This window comes from Nansenia antarctica, assembly GCF_963989245.1.
Source record: "Nansenia antarctica genome assembly, chromosome: 9".
NCBI classification, from domain to species: Eukaryota; Metazoa; Chordata; class Actinopteri; order Argentiniformes; family Microstomatidae; genus Nansenia; species Nansenia antarctica.
Window position 1 is genome coordinate 14,809,754 of NC_137679.1, and position 15,000 is coordinate 14,824,753.

Genomic DNA, 15,000 nt, shown 5'->3' on the forward strand with positions numbered 1-15,000 from the left:
GCTTCAGCTCCATGCTGTAACCAGCAGATGCGTTGTAACCCGGGGCAACAGTTACCGTGGAAATGTCAGTGTGGAGCAGAGATGAATATGAATGTGTCTGCTGTGGCCCAGACCTCAGCCAGGGAGGCTGGCGGAGGTAGGAATGGGAGGCTGGCAGAGGTAGGAATGGGAGGCTGGTGGCGGTAGGAATGGGAGGCTGGGCTCATTGTGATGAAGGGGATGAGGAACGCTGTCAGACACACCTGTCTTACAATGAGGCTGGCCTCCCTTTTCTCCCTCCACTAGCCTCCCCTGACCACTGGAGCATCATGGGATGTTTAAAGACATCAGTCAGACGTGCTTATAACATGTCTTATAACATGTACATACATTCTAACTGCAGCTATAAGGTTATAACACGTCATAAGCAGGGATGAGACATTCTAACTACAGTTATAAGGTAGTTATAACACATGTCATAAGCAGGGATGAGACATCACAGACATTCTGATTAGTTATAATGCCTTGTATGCGTGTGTGTATGTGTGTGTGTGAGGTTGTGTGTGCGTGTGTGTGTGCTGTGAGGTTGTGTGTGTGTTGTGTTGTGTGTGTATGTGTATGCGTGTAGTGAGGTTGTGTGTGTGTTTGTGTATGTGTGTGTGTGTGTGTGTGTGTGTGAGAGGTTGTGTGTGTGTGTGAGGTGTGTGTGGGTGTGTGTGTGTGAGGTTGTGTGTGAGATTGTGTGTGCGTGTGTGTGTGGTTGTGTGTGTGTGTGTGTGTGTGTGTGTGGTTGTGTGTGTGTGTGCGTGTGTGAGGTTGTGTGTGTGTGTGGTGATAAGTGTAGTGAAGAACAGAATGTTGACGTGTTCTCAGTCTCACATCTGAAATACAAATCAGACTTCAGAGAGGAGGGACATGCTGTGTGTGTGTGTGTGTGTGTGTGTGTGTGTGTGTAACATTCCTCACAGCCAGGGGGAGAGAGAGGGCGGGGCTCATTAACATAAGAAGAGACTCCTCAGCCAATCACAGCCCGGGACAGGGAATGTCGGGATTGTGCAGGAACTGGGAGGTGTCGGGTTACTGCGCATTCTTCCCTCCCTCCCTCACTCCCTCCCTCCCTCTCTCTGCTGGCCAGAGAGAGCGATAGAGGGAGGGAGTCGGAGAAAGAGCAAAGCACAGACACAGAGAGAGAGAGAGAGGGAGAGAGAGAGGGAGAGAGAGAGAGAGAGAGGGAGAGAGACAGAGGGAGAGAGAGAGCGGCAGACGGGACAGTCTCATTCTTGCTCTGTGAGATCACGGACACAGAGAGAATGTGCTAGGATCTGCCTGGGAGGCTAGAGGACCTAGGAAGAGGAGAGACAGGCAGGGGGACAGACAGACGGGCAGGCAGGGGGACAGACAGACAGGCAGGCAGGGGGACAGACAGGCAGGCAGGGGGACAGACAGACAGGCAGGCAGGGGGACAGACAGGCAGGCAGGGGGACAGACAGACAGGCAGGCAGGGGGACAGACAGACAGGCAGGCAAGGGGACAGACAGACAGGCAGGCAGGGGGACAGACAGACAGGCAGGGGGACAGACAGACAGACAGGAGGACAGACAGGCAGACAGGAGTCTCGTACACAGACAAGCAAGGACCTAATCTCAGCCCTGGAAAGTATTGCTGGCCAGAGTCACGGCGACTCACTCGTGAGGGCTGAAAATGAACTATCTGGTGAGTCTTTAACTGTGTGTGTGTGTGTGTGTGTGTGTGTGTGTGTGTGTGTGTGTGTGTGTGTGTGTTCTCGGTGCTGTGTGAACGCTTTAGCAGGACTTGCTAAATACCTCAGCTGTGAAGGAGAGGAGAGAGGAAAATAGAGAGGGAGGGCAGGACTCTGAGGGAAGAAAGGGAGAGAGAGGAGGGAGGGAGGAGGGGGGGGGTACTGGAGTTAACTGTGTATTCCTGCCTTTTGTTGCCCCCCAGCAGGGGTTTGTGTGCTGTGCTGTTAGTGTGTATTTGTTTGTCTTAGTGTGTCTGTGTGTACTGGTGTGTGTGTACTGGTGTGTGTGTACTGGTGTGTGTGTGTGTGTGTGGGTGTGTATGTTTGTGTGTGTGTGTATGTGTATTGGTGTGTGTGTGTGTGTGCGTGTACTCAAGAAAGAGAGAATTTGTCTGTCTGTCTGCCTGCCTGTCTGTGTGTCTGTCTGCCTGTCTGTGTGTCTGTCTGTGTGTCTGTCTGCCTGTTTATGTTTAGTGAAGGCCTGTTGTCTGAACACAGAGTTGGAGAGTTTAAGACCCTGTTTAAAAAAAGAGGGAGGGAGAGAGATAGAGAGTGAGAGAGAGATAGAGAGAGACACAGAGAGAGAGAGAGACAGAGAGAAAGAGAGAAAGAGAGAGAGAGATGGAGAGACAGAGAGAGAGAGAGACAAAGAGAGAGAAAGAGAGAGAGAGAGTCGTGGAGCTACGTTGCTCTCTGCTATTCTGTTCTGCTGACTCAGTAGAAAGTAGAGATTACGGTTTTATGGCGAGAGAGAAAGAGAGCGACGGTGGGAGAGAGACAGGGGGAGAGAGAGAGAGAGAGAGAGAGAGTGAGCGATTGTGTGTGTGTGTGTGTGTGTGTGTGTGTGTGTAAGAGATAGAAATAGAGAACAGGAGAGAGAGAGGGAGAGAGAGAGAAAGAGAGAGAGCGATTGTGTGTGTGAGATAGAGAGAGAGCCAGTGACCAGTAAAAGTCTTGGCAGTAGTTAGCGATCCTTGCTATTGTTTGAAGTCCTGGCATAGAATGAACATGTAGCGTAGCAGTGACACACACAACACACACACACACACACACACACACACACACAGTGACACAGTGCTGAGGTATGCACACGTCACAGCTGGCTGACCTCTCAATACAGGCCTGCTGTCCACCCTGCCCTGAGTCACCCTTTATCACCCTTTATAAACCTTTATAACCGTGTAATTACACATGTAAATACAGTGTGGTCGGCTAGCACTAGGGTTGACCCCCTGGAGAAGTCCTGTCTGGTGTCCTGGGGATTCTCATATACACCCTTTATTACCATGTAATGTACAACCCTGGCATTAAGCTTATTCACCCTTTATTATGCTAAACTGCATTTCGTGGCGTAGTACTTTGTACTCTGCCATGACAATAAAGTCGAATCTAATCTAATCTAATTACCACGTAATTACAACCCTGTCATTAACACGCATGTAATTAGACAGCGATTGTCCTCTAGTGTCTGATTGGCTGTCTGCTAGGATGACATGTGATTGTCTTCTAGTGTCGAGCTGTCTGATTGGCTGGCTGCAGCAGGTTAGGTTCTAATCTCAGACATGTTCATTGATCTGTTGAGGGAAGCTCTCTGTCTGTGGTTGGATAGCTACCGTAACCTGCTATTGGCTAGTATATACCCTATCTAACTGTCTATTGGCTAGTTTACAGCCTATCTAACTATCTAACACACACACACACACACACACACACACAAACACACACACACTGTGTCAACCATAAGGCTCAACAAACTAACTAGGTTTTGTTGATCTACGTGAAATCCATATTAGGCCACACACAAGCTCTGAGTCATGTGTGTGTGTGTGGTAGCACGGTAAACACACATGAGTAACCTCTGTAGGTATGGTTATAATGTCAGGGTGTTTCCACTCAGCTGTTACACACCTAACTACCTGTTAGCCCCCCCCCACACACACACCTAGCTACAGGTCCTGTCCTGAGGCCACATGTTTGCTGCTGAACACACACACACACACACACACACACACACACACATACATTTCTTCCCCATTCCCTTCCCCAGGGCACCTGCGGGTGTGTGTTTGAGAGAGAGAGAGAAAGATACAGAGAGAGAGAGATACAGAGAGAGAGAGAGAGATAGATAGATAGTTTTAGGTTTTGTAGTTTTAGTTTAGTTTTAGACTATCTTAGACTGTTTTTAGACTAGTTTTAGTTTTAGACTATGTCGTTTTAGTTTAGTTTTAGACTATGTAGGCCAGGTTTTGTATTGTATTTGTTTGTGGTGGATGTTGTTGTTGTATGCCTGTGAACAGGTCACACTTGAAAATGAGCCTTGGGGCTCAATGTGTTTTTACCTGTATAAATAAAGGTTAAAAAAAATAAAATAATAAGATAGATAGATACAGAGAGATAGAGAGAGAGATAGATACACAGAGAGAGATAGATATCCAGAGAGTGAGAGACAGAGATAGATACAAAGAGAGAAGGCATCTCTCTCCATAGCAGAACAGAGCAGCTAACCTCTATACTGTACTCCAGACCGAATGAATTCTAGAGTTCTAGATTTACACTTTTACCATTTAGCAGACGCTTTTATCCAAAGTGACTTACAATTAGAGATTACAGGGACAGTCTCCTTGGAGTAACTTAGGGCTGAGTGCCTTACTCAAGGACACACTAGTGGTGGTGTTCCCAGGTCTTACTCAAGGGCACACTAGTGGTGGTGTTCCCAGGTCTTACTTAAGGGCTCACTAGTGGTGGTGTTCCCAGGTCTTACTCAAGGACACACTAGAGGTGGTGTTCCCAGGTCTCACTCAAGGACACACTAGGGGTGGTGTTCCCAGGTCTTAGTCAAGGACACACTAGTGGTGGTGTTCCCAGGTCTTACTCAAGGACACACTAGTGGTGGTGTTCCCAGGTCTCACTCAAGGACACACTAGGGGTGGTGTTCCCAGGTCTTACTCAAGGACACACTAGTGGTGGTGTTCCCAGGTCTTACTCAAGGACACACTAGCGGTGGTGTTCCCAGGTGAGATTTGAACTCATGACCTTTTGATCACCAGTCCAACTCACTATCCACTAGACTAGACCACCACTACCTCACAATCTAGATCTTAACTTCTGTTTGATCTAGTTGTCATGGCGCATGATGCTGTTGTCAGAGTGACAGCACAGATCACAGATCCACAGATCTTCTGCACATGGGGATAGATGGAGTCTGAGGGTCTGGGCCTGGGCTCTGGGGGAGGCTGGGAGAGGTAGAAATCTGAGGTTGGTCTCATTGTAATGCATGGGAGGAGGAATGTCTGTTTGGATTTCTCCATGCACCAGCCTCCCCTGATCAGGACTGTGCTCCACTATTCATGTCTGGCCAGAGAGGTTCAGGACTCTGGTCACTGACCAGTGAGATGCTGTGATGCACAGGAGACATTCCATCTCCATGGAGAAGTAACAACCAGTCAACATCAGAGATTATATGGTATCATGTGTCTTTGTGTATTTCAATATTTCCCTGCATCCTCTCTCACTCCCCCCCCTCTCTCTCTCTCTCCCTCTCTCTCTCTCTCTCTCTCTCCCCCCCCCTCTCTCTCTCTCTCCCTCTCTCTCTCTCTCTATCTCCCCCCCTCTCTCTCTCTCTCTCTCCCCCCCCCTCTCTCTCTCTCTCCCTCTCTCTCTCTCTCTCTCCCCCCCCTCTCTCTCTCTCTCTCTCTCTCTCTCTGTCTCTTCCTCTCTCCCCCCCCCCTCTCTCTCTCTCCTGTGTTTCCCTCCTTGCCTTCAGACCACTGGAATGCTGCTGCTGCTGTGAGGTCACAGTGATGTAGAGCTGTGTGCTGGAGGACTGCTATATTAGCTCCTCTCCTCCTCTCCTCTTCTCTGCTCTCCTCTCCTTCCTCTCTCCTCTTCTCTCTCCTCCTCTCCTCTCCTCTCCTCCAGTATGAAGGTAGTCATTTAGGGATCTGTGGCAGAGACCAGGGCTGTGTTCGAAATGGCATACTAGCGTACTGCACACTACATACTCAATGAGTATATACTGCCTGCTGCCTACTAAATTCATAATAAGTATGCCAATACCAGCCAACGTTTTATTTTATTTTAAGTTTTAATATGTTTTCAGGCGAGACAGTAACCATGTATATTCCAAAAATGTGGCCAGTTTATCAAAATAACCTGTTTATATATATGATCTGATGTTTGTTTTCCACTTCTGTAGGCTAACGTTTGCTAGCTACGTTACATTAGTTACTGCAGGGTTACCTTAGTTACTGCGGGGTTACCTTAGTTACTGCGGGGTTACCTTAGTTACTGCAGGGTTACTTTAGTTACTGTGTGGTTACCTTAGTTACTGTGTGGTTACCTTAGTTACTGCAGGGTTTGACAGAAACATTGGAAAACATAATAGCTAAACAAGTTGTAAAATTATTTGGGGGCGAATATCTTTAGCTAGCTAAAGTAACTAGCTTACTATATTGTTGTCTTAGCAGTAGCAATAATATATATATTATATATGAAGCTACAATACATGACTGGGCCATTCGTGGGCCATTCGTGGGCCATTCGTGACTGGGCTACAGGCAGTCAAATACTAGGCAAACATGTGTGTGTGTGTGGGTCATGTCTAAGAACGCATTTCACCATGTACATTTCCAATGTAGTGAAAATACCATTGCTCATCCGTGATCAGGTGCTGCAGCTGAATAGAGTGCAAAAAAGCAGCATCCGCTCACTCAAATCTGTGCAAAAAACACAGCCAAGGTTCTAAGCTCTTATCGCTTATCGCTTATGTTTTGACCGTTACAGAGGTCGGTGTGTGTGTGTGTGTGTGTGTGTGTGTGTGTGTGTGTGTTACAGAGGGTTGTTTAGGAGCCAGAGGAGACAGTGTTGATGGTATGTCGAGAGGAGAGGTCTGGAATGAACCATGTGTCCTAGTCCTTCCTCTGGGGATAGTGTTTGTGTGTGTCTGTGTGTGTCTGTGTGTGTGTGTCTGTGTGCGTGTGTGCGTGTGTGTTTACAGGGTGTATCTACCCCGCCTTATCTCCAGAGTCAGCCCTACCGTTAGCCTGTTAGCCTGTCAGTGTTGTGTAATGGCCCCAGCTCCAGCACTAATGTTGGGACCTCCCTCGTTGTGTATATTCATCCAATCACAGGCCCCCTCATGCGTACCTGTGGGGTAAATGCACCAAATCATGCAATCCCCCCCCCCCCTCCCCGTGCTGTGTTTGGTAGTGAGGAAGTTGGTAGCCCCAGGCTGTTGTTGTGTGAGCCCATGCCCCAGTGCTAGCGTTAGCATTAGCGTTAGCCCGCGGCTACAGGAATCATACAGGTGTGTCGTCTCAACCTGCCAGGACTGGAAGCAGGGCCCTGCTCTCTCACCTACCCATGACTCACACCTGTGTGTGTGTGTGTGTGTGTGTGTGTGTGTGTGTGTGTGTGTGTGTGCGTGTGCGTGTGTGCCTAGAGGCTATAGTTTTGACATAAATGTTTGAGAGTAGTTATAGGAGTGTTGGTTATGTTTGATTGTGTGTGTGTGTGTGTGTGTGTGTGTGTGTGTGGGGGGGGGGGGGTAGTGTAGAGTGCTGCAGGAGGGGTCTTGTGTAGTGTTGTGACACCTTTGGAATGTGAGGTAACTGGAGATTGTGTGTGTGTGTGTGTGTGTGTGAGGTTGTGGAATGTTCCGGTGCGTTGGAGCAAAGGACAAACGGGCCTGGGCTCGCCTGGAGAATACCAAAACACACACACACACACACACACACACACACACGCATCATCACATTACCATTGCTTTACTCTTAATCATAATCTTAATCATCATAACTTTTTGGTGAATGTTCGATGTTATGATGAAATCTATCTGGTGTGTGTGTATGTGTGTGTGTGTGTGTGTGTGTGTGTGTGTCTGGTGTATGTGTGTGTGTGTGTGTGTGTGTGTGTGTGTGTGTGTGTCTGAGCTTCAGCTGATAATGACATAATTAGAATGTCTGAGTCACTTCATTCACTCAGACCCTGTTTGACCACAGTGTGTGTGTGTGTGTGTGTGTGTGTGTGTGTGTGTGTGTGTGTGTGTGTGTGTGTGCGCGTGCATGCATGCGTGTGTGTGTGTGTGTGTGTGTTGAGGCAGAGGAGAGAAACACAAAGAGAAGCAGCAGTGTATTGTCTTATAACTGGGGGGCCCAGGCCCTGTACACACACACACACACACACACACACACACACACACCCTTCCGTGACTTCACCAGTGTTTGCCCCTCGGGTCACACAGAGGCAAAAGACAAAGGCCACCCTGCCCCCTCTCACTCACACACACACACACACACACACACACACACACACACACACACACAATGACCTGTCTGCACTGAGCACGCTCAACCAGCTGACACATTACTTCCTGTTCAGTGGCTCCATGTCTGAATGAACACCAAGACCTCCCCTTCCTCCCTCCTTCCTTCCTTCCTTCCTCCTCTCTCTCTCTCTCTTTCTCTACCCCCCCTTTTCTCTCTCTCTCTCTCTCTCTCTCCCCCCCCTCCCTCTCTCTCTCTCCCTCTCTCCCTGGGTCTAATCTCTCTCTCCTCCACTCAGGCCTCTGGATGATCAATATCTCTTTATTCTGCTTTTCTTCTCCTGTTCTCTCTCGTTCTTCTGAAGGGGGTTGAGTGTCTTTGACCTAGCTGTCACCATGGTGACTGTCACCATAGCGATACATTAGCAGAGTGGGGTATTAGAGTCCATATAATATATCATATTTTTAATATTTAGCCTTTAAATGACAAAATGATTGTTATATAATGATTAGGAAAAGTGCTATACCAATAAAGGTTATTATATATTAAAGCCGCGTTCGTAAATGAGCTCTGATTAGCTCTGAGAGCGTCCACGTGACTGCCTCTTGTCCCATCAAAATAAAGGGACCAAGTAATTTGGTTGGACAAGAGACAGTCACATGGACGCTCCGGCGCTTGGTGTGCTATACAGAGTTAGCTTGATGTGCTACAGGGAGTTAGCTTGGTGGGCTATATGTAGATTTGAGCTGTCGTCGTTGGTGTGTTTGTAGCCTAAACAGAGCTAGCGTGATCACATGACCAACATGTTCTGTGCAGTTTTGACTAGAGAGCTGGAAAGGGAGGATGGGCTCACTGTAACCCCCCCCCCCCACACATACACACACACACACACACACACACACACACACACACACACACACACTCACTTATCACAAAACAAATGCCAGACGCTCTTTGCTTTCATGGGTGTGTGTGTGTGTGTGTGTGTCTGTGCGTGTGTGTTCAGACTAGGGAGATTCTAGCATCCATCTCGGAGATATGGGAGAGGAGAGGAGAGAAGAGGAGAGGAGGGGAGAGGAGGAGAGGAGGGGAGAGGAGGAGAGGAACGAGAGGGGGAGGAGGAGAGAGGAGGAGGGGAGAGGAGAGGAGAGGAGAGGGAGAGGAGAGGAGGAGAGAGAGATTACCAGAGGTAGAGCTGGCAGCCGTGCCTTCAGCTAACAGAGACAAAGTCCAACCCTGATGATGTCATCACTCCTCTCCCTCCACCCCGCCCGACAGGATGTGAGGTCAGCGGGGGGAGGGGCCAGAGGTCTCGGTCAACAGAGGAATCTGTTCTTCTCTCTCTTCCTCTGGATGGGGAGATGGAGGGATGAGATAAAGAGGGCACACAGAGGGAGGGAGGGAGGGAGGGAGAAGAGTGGACTTTGTGACACTGGCTGTTCAAAGGAACACTCACACTCTCAAACTCTCTCACACACACACACACACACACACTCACACTCTCACACTCTCAAACTCTCTCTCACACACACACACACACACACCACACACACACACACACACACACACACTCTCTCACACTCTCAAACTCTATGTGTGTGTGTGTGTGTGTGTGATAGTGTAGTGTGTGTGTGTGTGTGTGTGTGTGTGTGTGTGTGTGTGTGAAGTGTGTGTAGTGTGTGTGTGTGTGTGTGTGTGTGTGTGTGTGTGTGTGATAGTGGAGTGTGTGTGATAGTGGAGTGTGTGTGTGTGTGTGTGATAGTGTGTGTGTGAGAGTGTGTGTTGTTATGAGTGAAACCGTCAATGAGCTCTTTCACTCTAAGGGTCATTATGCTGCTAGGCTGAGTAGGTCCTGTCTGTCTGTGTGTGTGTGTGTGTAGTGGGGCAGCATCGTAGACAGCTGCTGAGCACCAGTCTGCCACTCAAACGCTTCAGTAGGAGGCTGTGGATGGTGTGTGTGTGTGTGTGTGTGTGTGTGTGTGTGTGTGTGTGTGTGTGTGTGTGTGACGGGGACACAGGCAGGGTATTCATCATAGAGCTGACTGTCTCTCCTCCATCAACACAGAGGACAGCATTCATTACCTCTATCTCTCCTCCTCTCTCTGTCTCTCTCTCTGTCTCTCTCTTTCAATTTCAATTTTAAAGGGCTTTATTGGCATGGGGAACATACTGTACATTTACATTGCCAAAGCAAGTGTGAAGATAAAAACAAAAACAAAAATAATGTAATGTACATACAATTATACTAAAATCAATAAATGATTAAACTTATTTAAAGTCTTTGGTGGTTTTATCCCATTTGATGCCCCTTTTCTATCACAACAGCTCACACATCTGGCTGCTGTATTTGCACATTGTTGTACTTCACCCAGCAGATAGTCATGTCTTTAAAGTCTTTTGGGTGTTTGTGATCAGTGGGAAGTATGTGTCTCTGATGTCTTTGTGCAGCTGGCAGGTGGTTAAAAGGTGCAGGTCTGTTTCCACCTCATTTAGTGTGCAGTGGGTGCACAGTCTGTCTTGTCTTGGGAGCCAGGTCTGCCTGTGGCGGCCTCTCTCGATGGCGAGGCTGTGCTCACTGAGTCTCTACATAGTCAAGGATTTCCATTTTTCCAGTTTTGGGTCTGTCACAGTACTCAGGTATTCTGCCACTCTGTATTCTCTGTTAGGGCCAAATAGCATTCCAGTTTGCACTGGTTTTTGGTTGATTCTTTCTGATGTGTCAGGTCATTTTCTTTTTGTTTTCTTATAATTTGGTTTAGTCTAATGGGGTTTCTGTCTGGTGGCTCTGCTTGTGTTTGTGAACAGAGTCCCATAACGAGCTGACTGAGGGGGCATCTCCCTAGAGTCTCTCTGTAGGTAAGGGCTTTGTTGTGGAGCGTGTCAGGGTCACTTTCTTTTAGGTGGTTGTAAAATGTAAACACTCTTTTTTCAAATTTTTATAATTAGTGGGTACATTTACATTTACATTTTTGGCATTTAGGCATTTAGCATGGGTATCGTCCTAATTCTGCTCTGCATGCGTTATTTGGTGTTTTCCGTTATGTTTTTCTCTCTCTCTCTCTCTCATCCCTCTCTCTCTCTCTCTGTCTCTCTCTCTCCCCTCTCCGTCTCTCTCTCTCCCCTCTCTGTCTCGCTACCCTCTCTCTCTCTTTCTCTCTCTCGCTCTATGTCTATGTCTCTCTCTCTGTCTCTCCTCCTCTCATCCCTCTCTCCTCTCCTCTCTGCTCCTCTCCTCCTCTCCTCTTTCTCCTTCTCTCTCCTCTCCTCTCTCCCCTCCTTTCCTCTCCTCCTCTCCTTTCCTCCTCTCTCATCCTTTCCACTCATCCCTCTCTCCTCTCTCCTCTCATCCCTCTCTCCTCTCCTCTCATCCCTCTCTCCTCTCATCCCTCTCTCCTCTCCTCTCATCCCTCTCTCCTCTCCTCATCATCTTGGAGAGGTGCTCAGCTGGACAACAGGAAACCAGCCTGTTCAACAATGTGTGTGTGTGTGTGTGTGTGTGTGTGAGAGAGAGAGAGAGAGAGAGAGAGTGTGTGTTTGTGTGTGTTTATGTTTGTGCGTGAGAGAGAGAGAGAGAGAGAGAGAGAGAGTATGTTTGTGTGTGAGAGAGAGAAAGTGTGTGTGTGTGTGTGTGTGTGTGTGTGTGGCCGTACCACTCTGTAATGCCAGCCAGAGGAGGAGCTAATATTGGTTTAGTTTCAAAGAGTTCCTGAGTGAGTGGGTGGCTGTGTTTGCTCTGGGCCGGTGGAGGCTGTGTGTGTGTGTGTGTGTGTGTGTGTGTGTGTGTGTGTGTGTGTGTTGTTACGTGTCATGGTTGTTTGAATGTACAGACCTTGAAGCCAGTGTTGATGTGTGATGCAACCCTATCAACCCTAACCCTGGTCTAACCCTGGTCGTAACCCTGGTCGTAACCCTGGTCTAACCCTGGTCTAACCCTGGTCTAACCCTGGTCCTAACCCTGGTCCTAACCCTGGTCTAACCCTGGTCCTAACCCTGGTCTAACCCTGGTCTATCCCTGGTCTATCCCTGGTCCTAATCCTGGTCTAACCCTGGTCTAACCCTGGTCCTAACCCTGGTCCTAACCCTGGCCCTAACCCTGGTCTAACCTTGGTCTAACCCTGTCCTCCTCCTCCTCCTCTCTTCCAGAACGTTCTGGCCAAGGCACTGTACGACAATGTTGCGGAGTCGCCGGACGAGCTGTCCTTCCGCAAGGGTGACATCATGACGGTTCTGGAGCGCGACACCCAAGGGCTGGACGGCTGGTGGCTCTGCTCGCTGCACGGGCGCCAGGGCATCGTCCCCGGCAACCGCCTCAAGCTCCTGGTGGGCATGTACGACAAGGGGCAGCACGGGGGAGGGGGCGGAGTCGGAGCCGGAGTCGGAGGCGGCCCCCAGGCCACACCCCCCAAGCCCCTCTCCTCCTCCTCCGCGGGGGGCTACGTGAGCGGGGGAGGCCCCCACCCCAGCGCTTACAGCAAGCCCCTCCCCTCCTCGGGCCAGTACACCGCCATGCACCCCGCCGGCGGCCCCCCTGCCGCGGCCACGCCCGACAGCATCTACATGATGCCCCCCTCCCACGGCCACAAGCCCCCCGCGGCCACCCCCCAGAGCCTGTACCAGGTGCCCCTGGGCCCCCCGCCCCCCAAGGCCCCCATGCTCACCCAGAAGCTGTACCACTCCTCCGCTGGGCAGGATATCTATCAGGTGCCCCCTTCCCATGGTGGTCAGCCCCATGACCAGGACATCTACCAGATTCCCCCCCCAGCTGGAGGGACTCTTCCTGGGCAGGACATTTACCAGGTGCCACCCTCCCTGGAGAATAGGAGCTGGGACTCCTCCAAACCTTTCGGAAAGGTAAGAGTAAACACACACACACACACAACACACACACACACACACACAACACAACACACACACACACACACACACACACACATACACACACAACACACACACACACACACACAGAGGAAGTTACAGTAGTTGGCAACTACTAGCACGTTTCATACAACAGGGGCAATTCAAAGTGCTTTACTTACAGCAATACAAAGATACATCAAGAGGAGAAAAGTGAACAGATTAAACAATTATGTTGCAAATGTTTATAGCTTCGATTGAAATATTTTGGGAGTATGGGCCTGTTTGATTTATTCAGGGAGTTTGTTCCCTGAGTGACTAAAAGCTGCTGCACTGTGTTTTGTGTTCACTCTTGGAATGATTAGCTGATTAGTCTCAGCTGACCTTAGGGGCCTTGCGGGAATATAGGGTGGGAGGAGATCTGATATGTATTTTGGTCCAAGACCATTTTGTGTTATTAGGAGTACTTTGAATTCAACTCTCTGAGAGACTGGTAAGCCAGTGCAGGGATCTCAGGATTGGTGTAATGTGTTCAAACTTCTTTGTTTTTGTTAGGGCCCTAGCAGCGGCGTTTTGGATGAGCTGCAATTTACGAACAGCCCCTTTAGATAGGCCTATTAGTAGACCATTACAGTAATCAAAGTTTTTCAAGGTCTTGTTTGGACATGAAACCTCTCATTCTTGTTATGTTTTTCAGGTGATAGTAGGCTGATTTAGTTATCGAGTTTATGTGGCTGTTGAAGTTAGAATTACACATTTCTGGTCTAGAATTACACCAAGATTTTCTTTTTAGTTTGAAGAGACAGAGACGTGCGTGCTTGCGGTAGGGAAGATAGATATGGAAGGAAAGATGGAGAGAGGGAGGTAAGGAAGGAAAGATAGAGAGAGGGAGGTAAGGGGGGTGGGAGTTAAGGAGAGAGAGAGAGAGAGAGAGAGAGAGGGAGGTAAGAAGAGAGAGAGAGAGGGAGGTAGGGAAGGAAAGATGGAGAGAGGGAGGTAGGGAGGGTGGGAGGTAGGGAAGGAGAGAGTGAGGTAAAGAGGGGAGGGAGAGAGAAAGAGAGGGAGGGAGGTAGGTAGGGAGAGAGGGAGGTAGGGAAAGAGAGGGAAAGAGGGAGCGAGAGGGGGATTGGAGGGGAGGGGGGAGGAGGACGTACATGGAAATAAACAATAGAGTAATTAATAATTCAGCAGTTCTCCTGGGGATGGCTGTGTGTGTGTGTGTGTGTGTGTGTGTGTGTGTGTGTGTGTGTGTGTGTGTGTGTGTGTATTGAGCCAGAAGCGCTGGGTTTATTGGAGTGTGGTGATGATGATGATGATGATGGTGATGAAGGAAAGATTGTGCAGCTGGTCCCCCACCCCCCCAACAGGTGACATCATCAGGTCATCAGTAAATGGACAGGGGGAGGGAGGGGGGGGAAGGCAGGGGGGAGGTGGTGGGAGGTAGGGGGGAGGGTGTAGGGCAGTGTTCATTTTGACAGGCTATTTTACGTTTAGTCTTAATCTTTAGACGAAAATGCACATTAATCTCAGTCACATTTGTCATTTTCATCCAAAAAAAACAAACATTTTAGGCTTAGTCTTAGTCATTGATGACAAGGCATCCCTGCTTTATATTTGATGTTTTATGTTCAAATTAATTCATCTAGGTTAATACAGGTGTTGGAAAGTGGATGCAAGTTGTTAAAGATTAACATTTCACTTTGTTAACACTTTTACTTGTGTAATATCCTGACCTTAGCTAGACATCTGTCCCCTAGCCACATCTAACAGCTAGCTAGCACAAGTACATGGCTTTGTAACATCTGTTGTTGCATGTTCAGCACATCACAACCAGCTGATAGGACATGAACACGCTAAGAACACATGACCACACACAACCAGCTGATAGGACATGAACACGCTAAGAACACATGACCACACACAACCAGCTGATAGGACATGAACACACTAAGAACACATGACCACACACAACCAGCTGATAAAATATGAACACGCTAAGAACACATGACCACACACAACCAGCTGATAAAATATGAACACGCTAAAAACACATGACTACACAGGGGAGGCCTCTTACACAACATAGTAGGTTAGTGCTGCATGTTGGAACTGTCACCAACACACCAGCTCCTTCAGTGCCCATTG

The 15,000-nt window shown here is 48.7% G+C and overlaps 1 protein-coding gene across 1 annotated transcript in view; it reads left to right on the top strand.

Annotated features, from left to right (window-relative positions):
* bcar1 (BCAR1 scaffold protein, Cas family member) overlaps window positions 1–15,000 on the top strand; it is a gene marked incomplete at both ends in the record, with an annotated part of 48,317 nt that overhangs the window by 18,435 nt on the left and 14,882 nt on the right. The window contains one exon of the mRNA XM_080539441.1: window positions 12,145–12,852. Coding sequence (XP_080395567.1) covers window positions 12,145–12,852 — 708 coding nt within the window. The remainder of the gene's footprint in view (window positions 1–12,144; window positions 12,853–15,000) is intronic.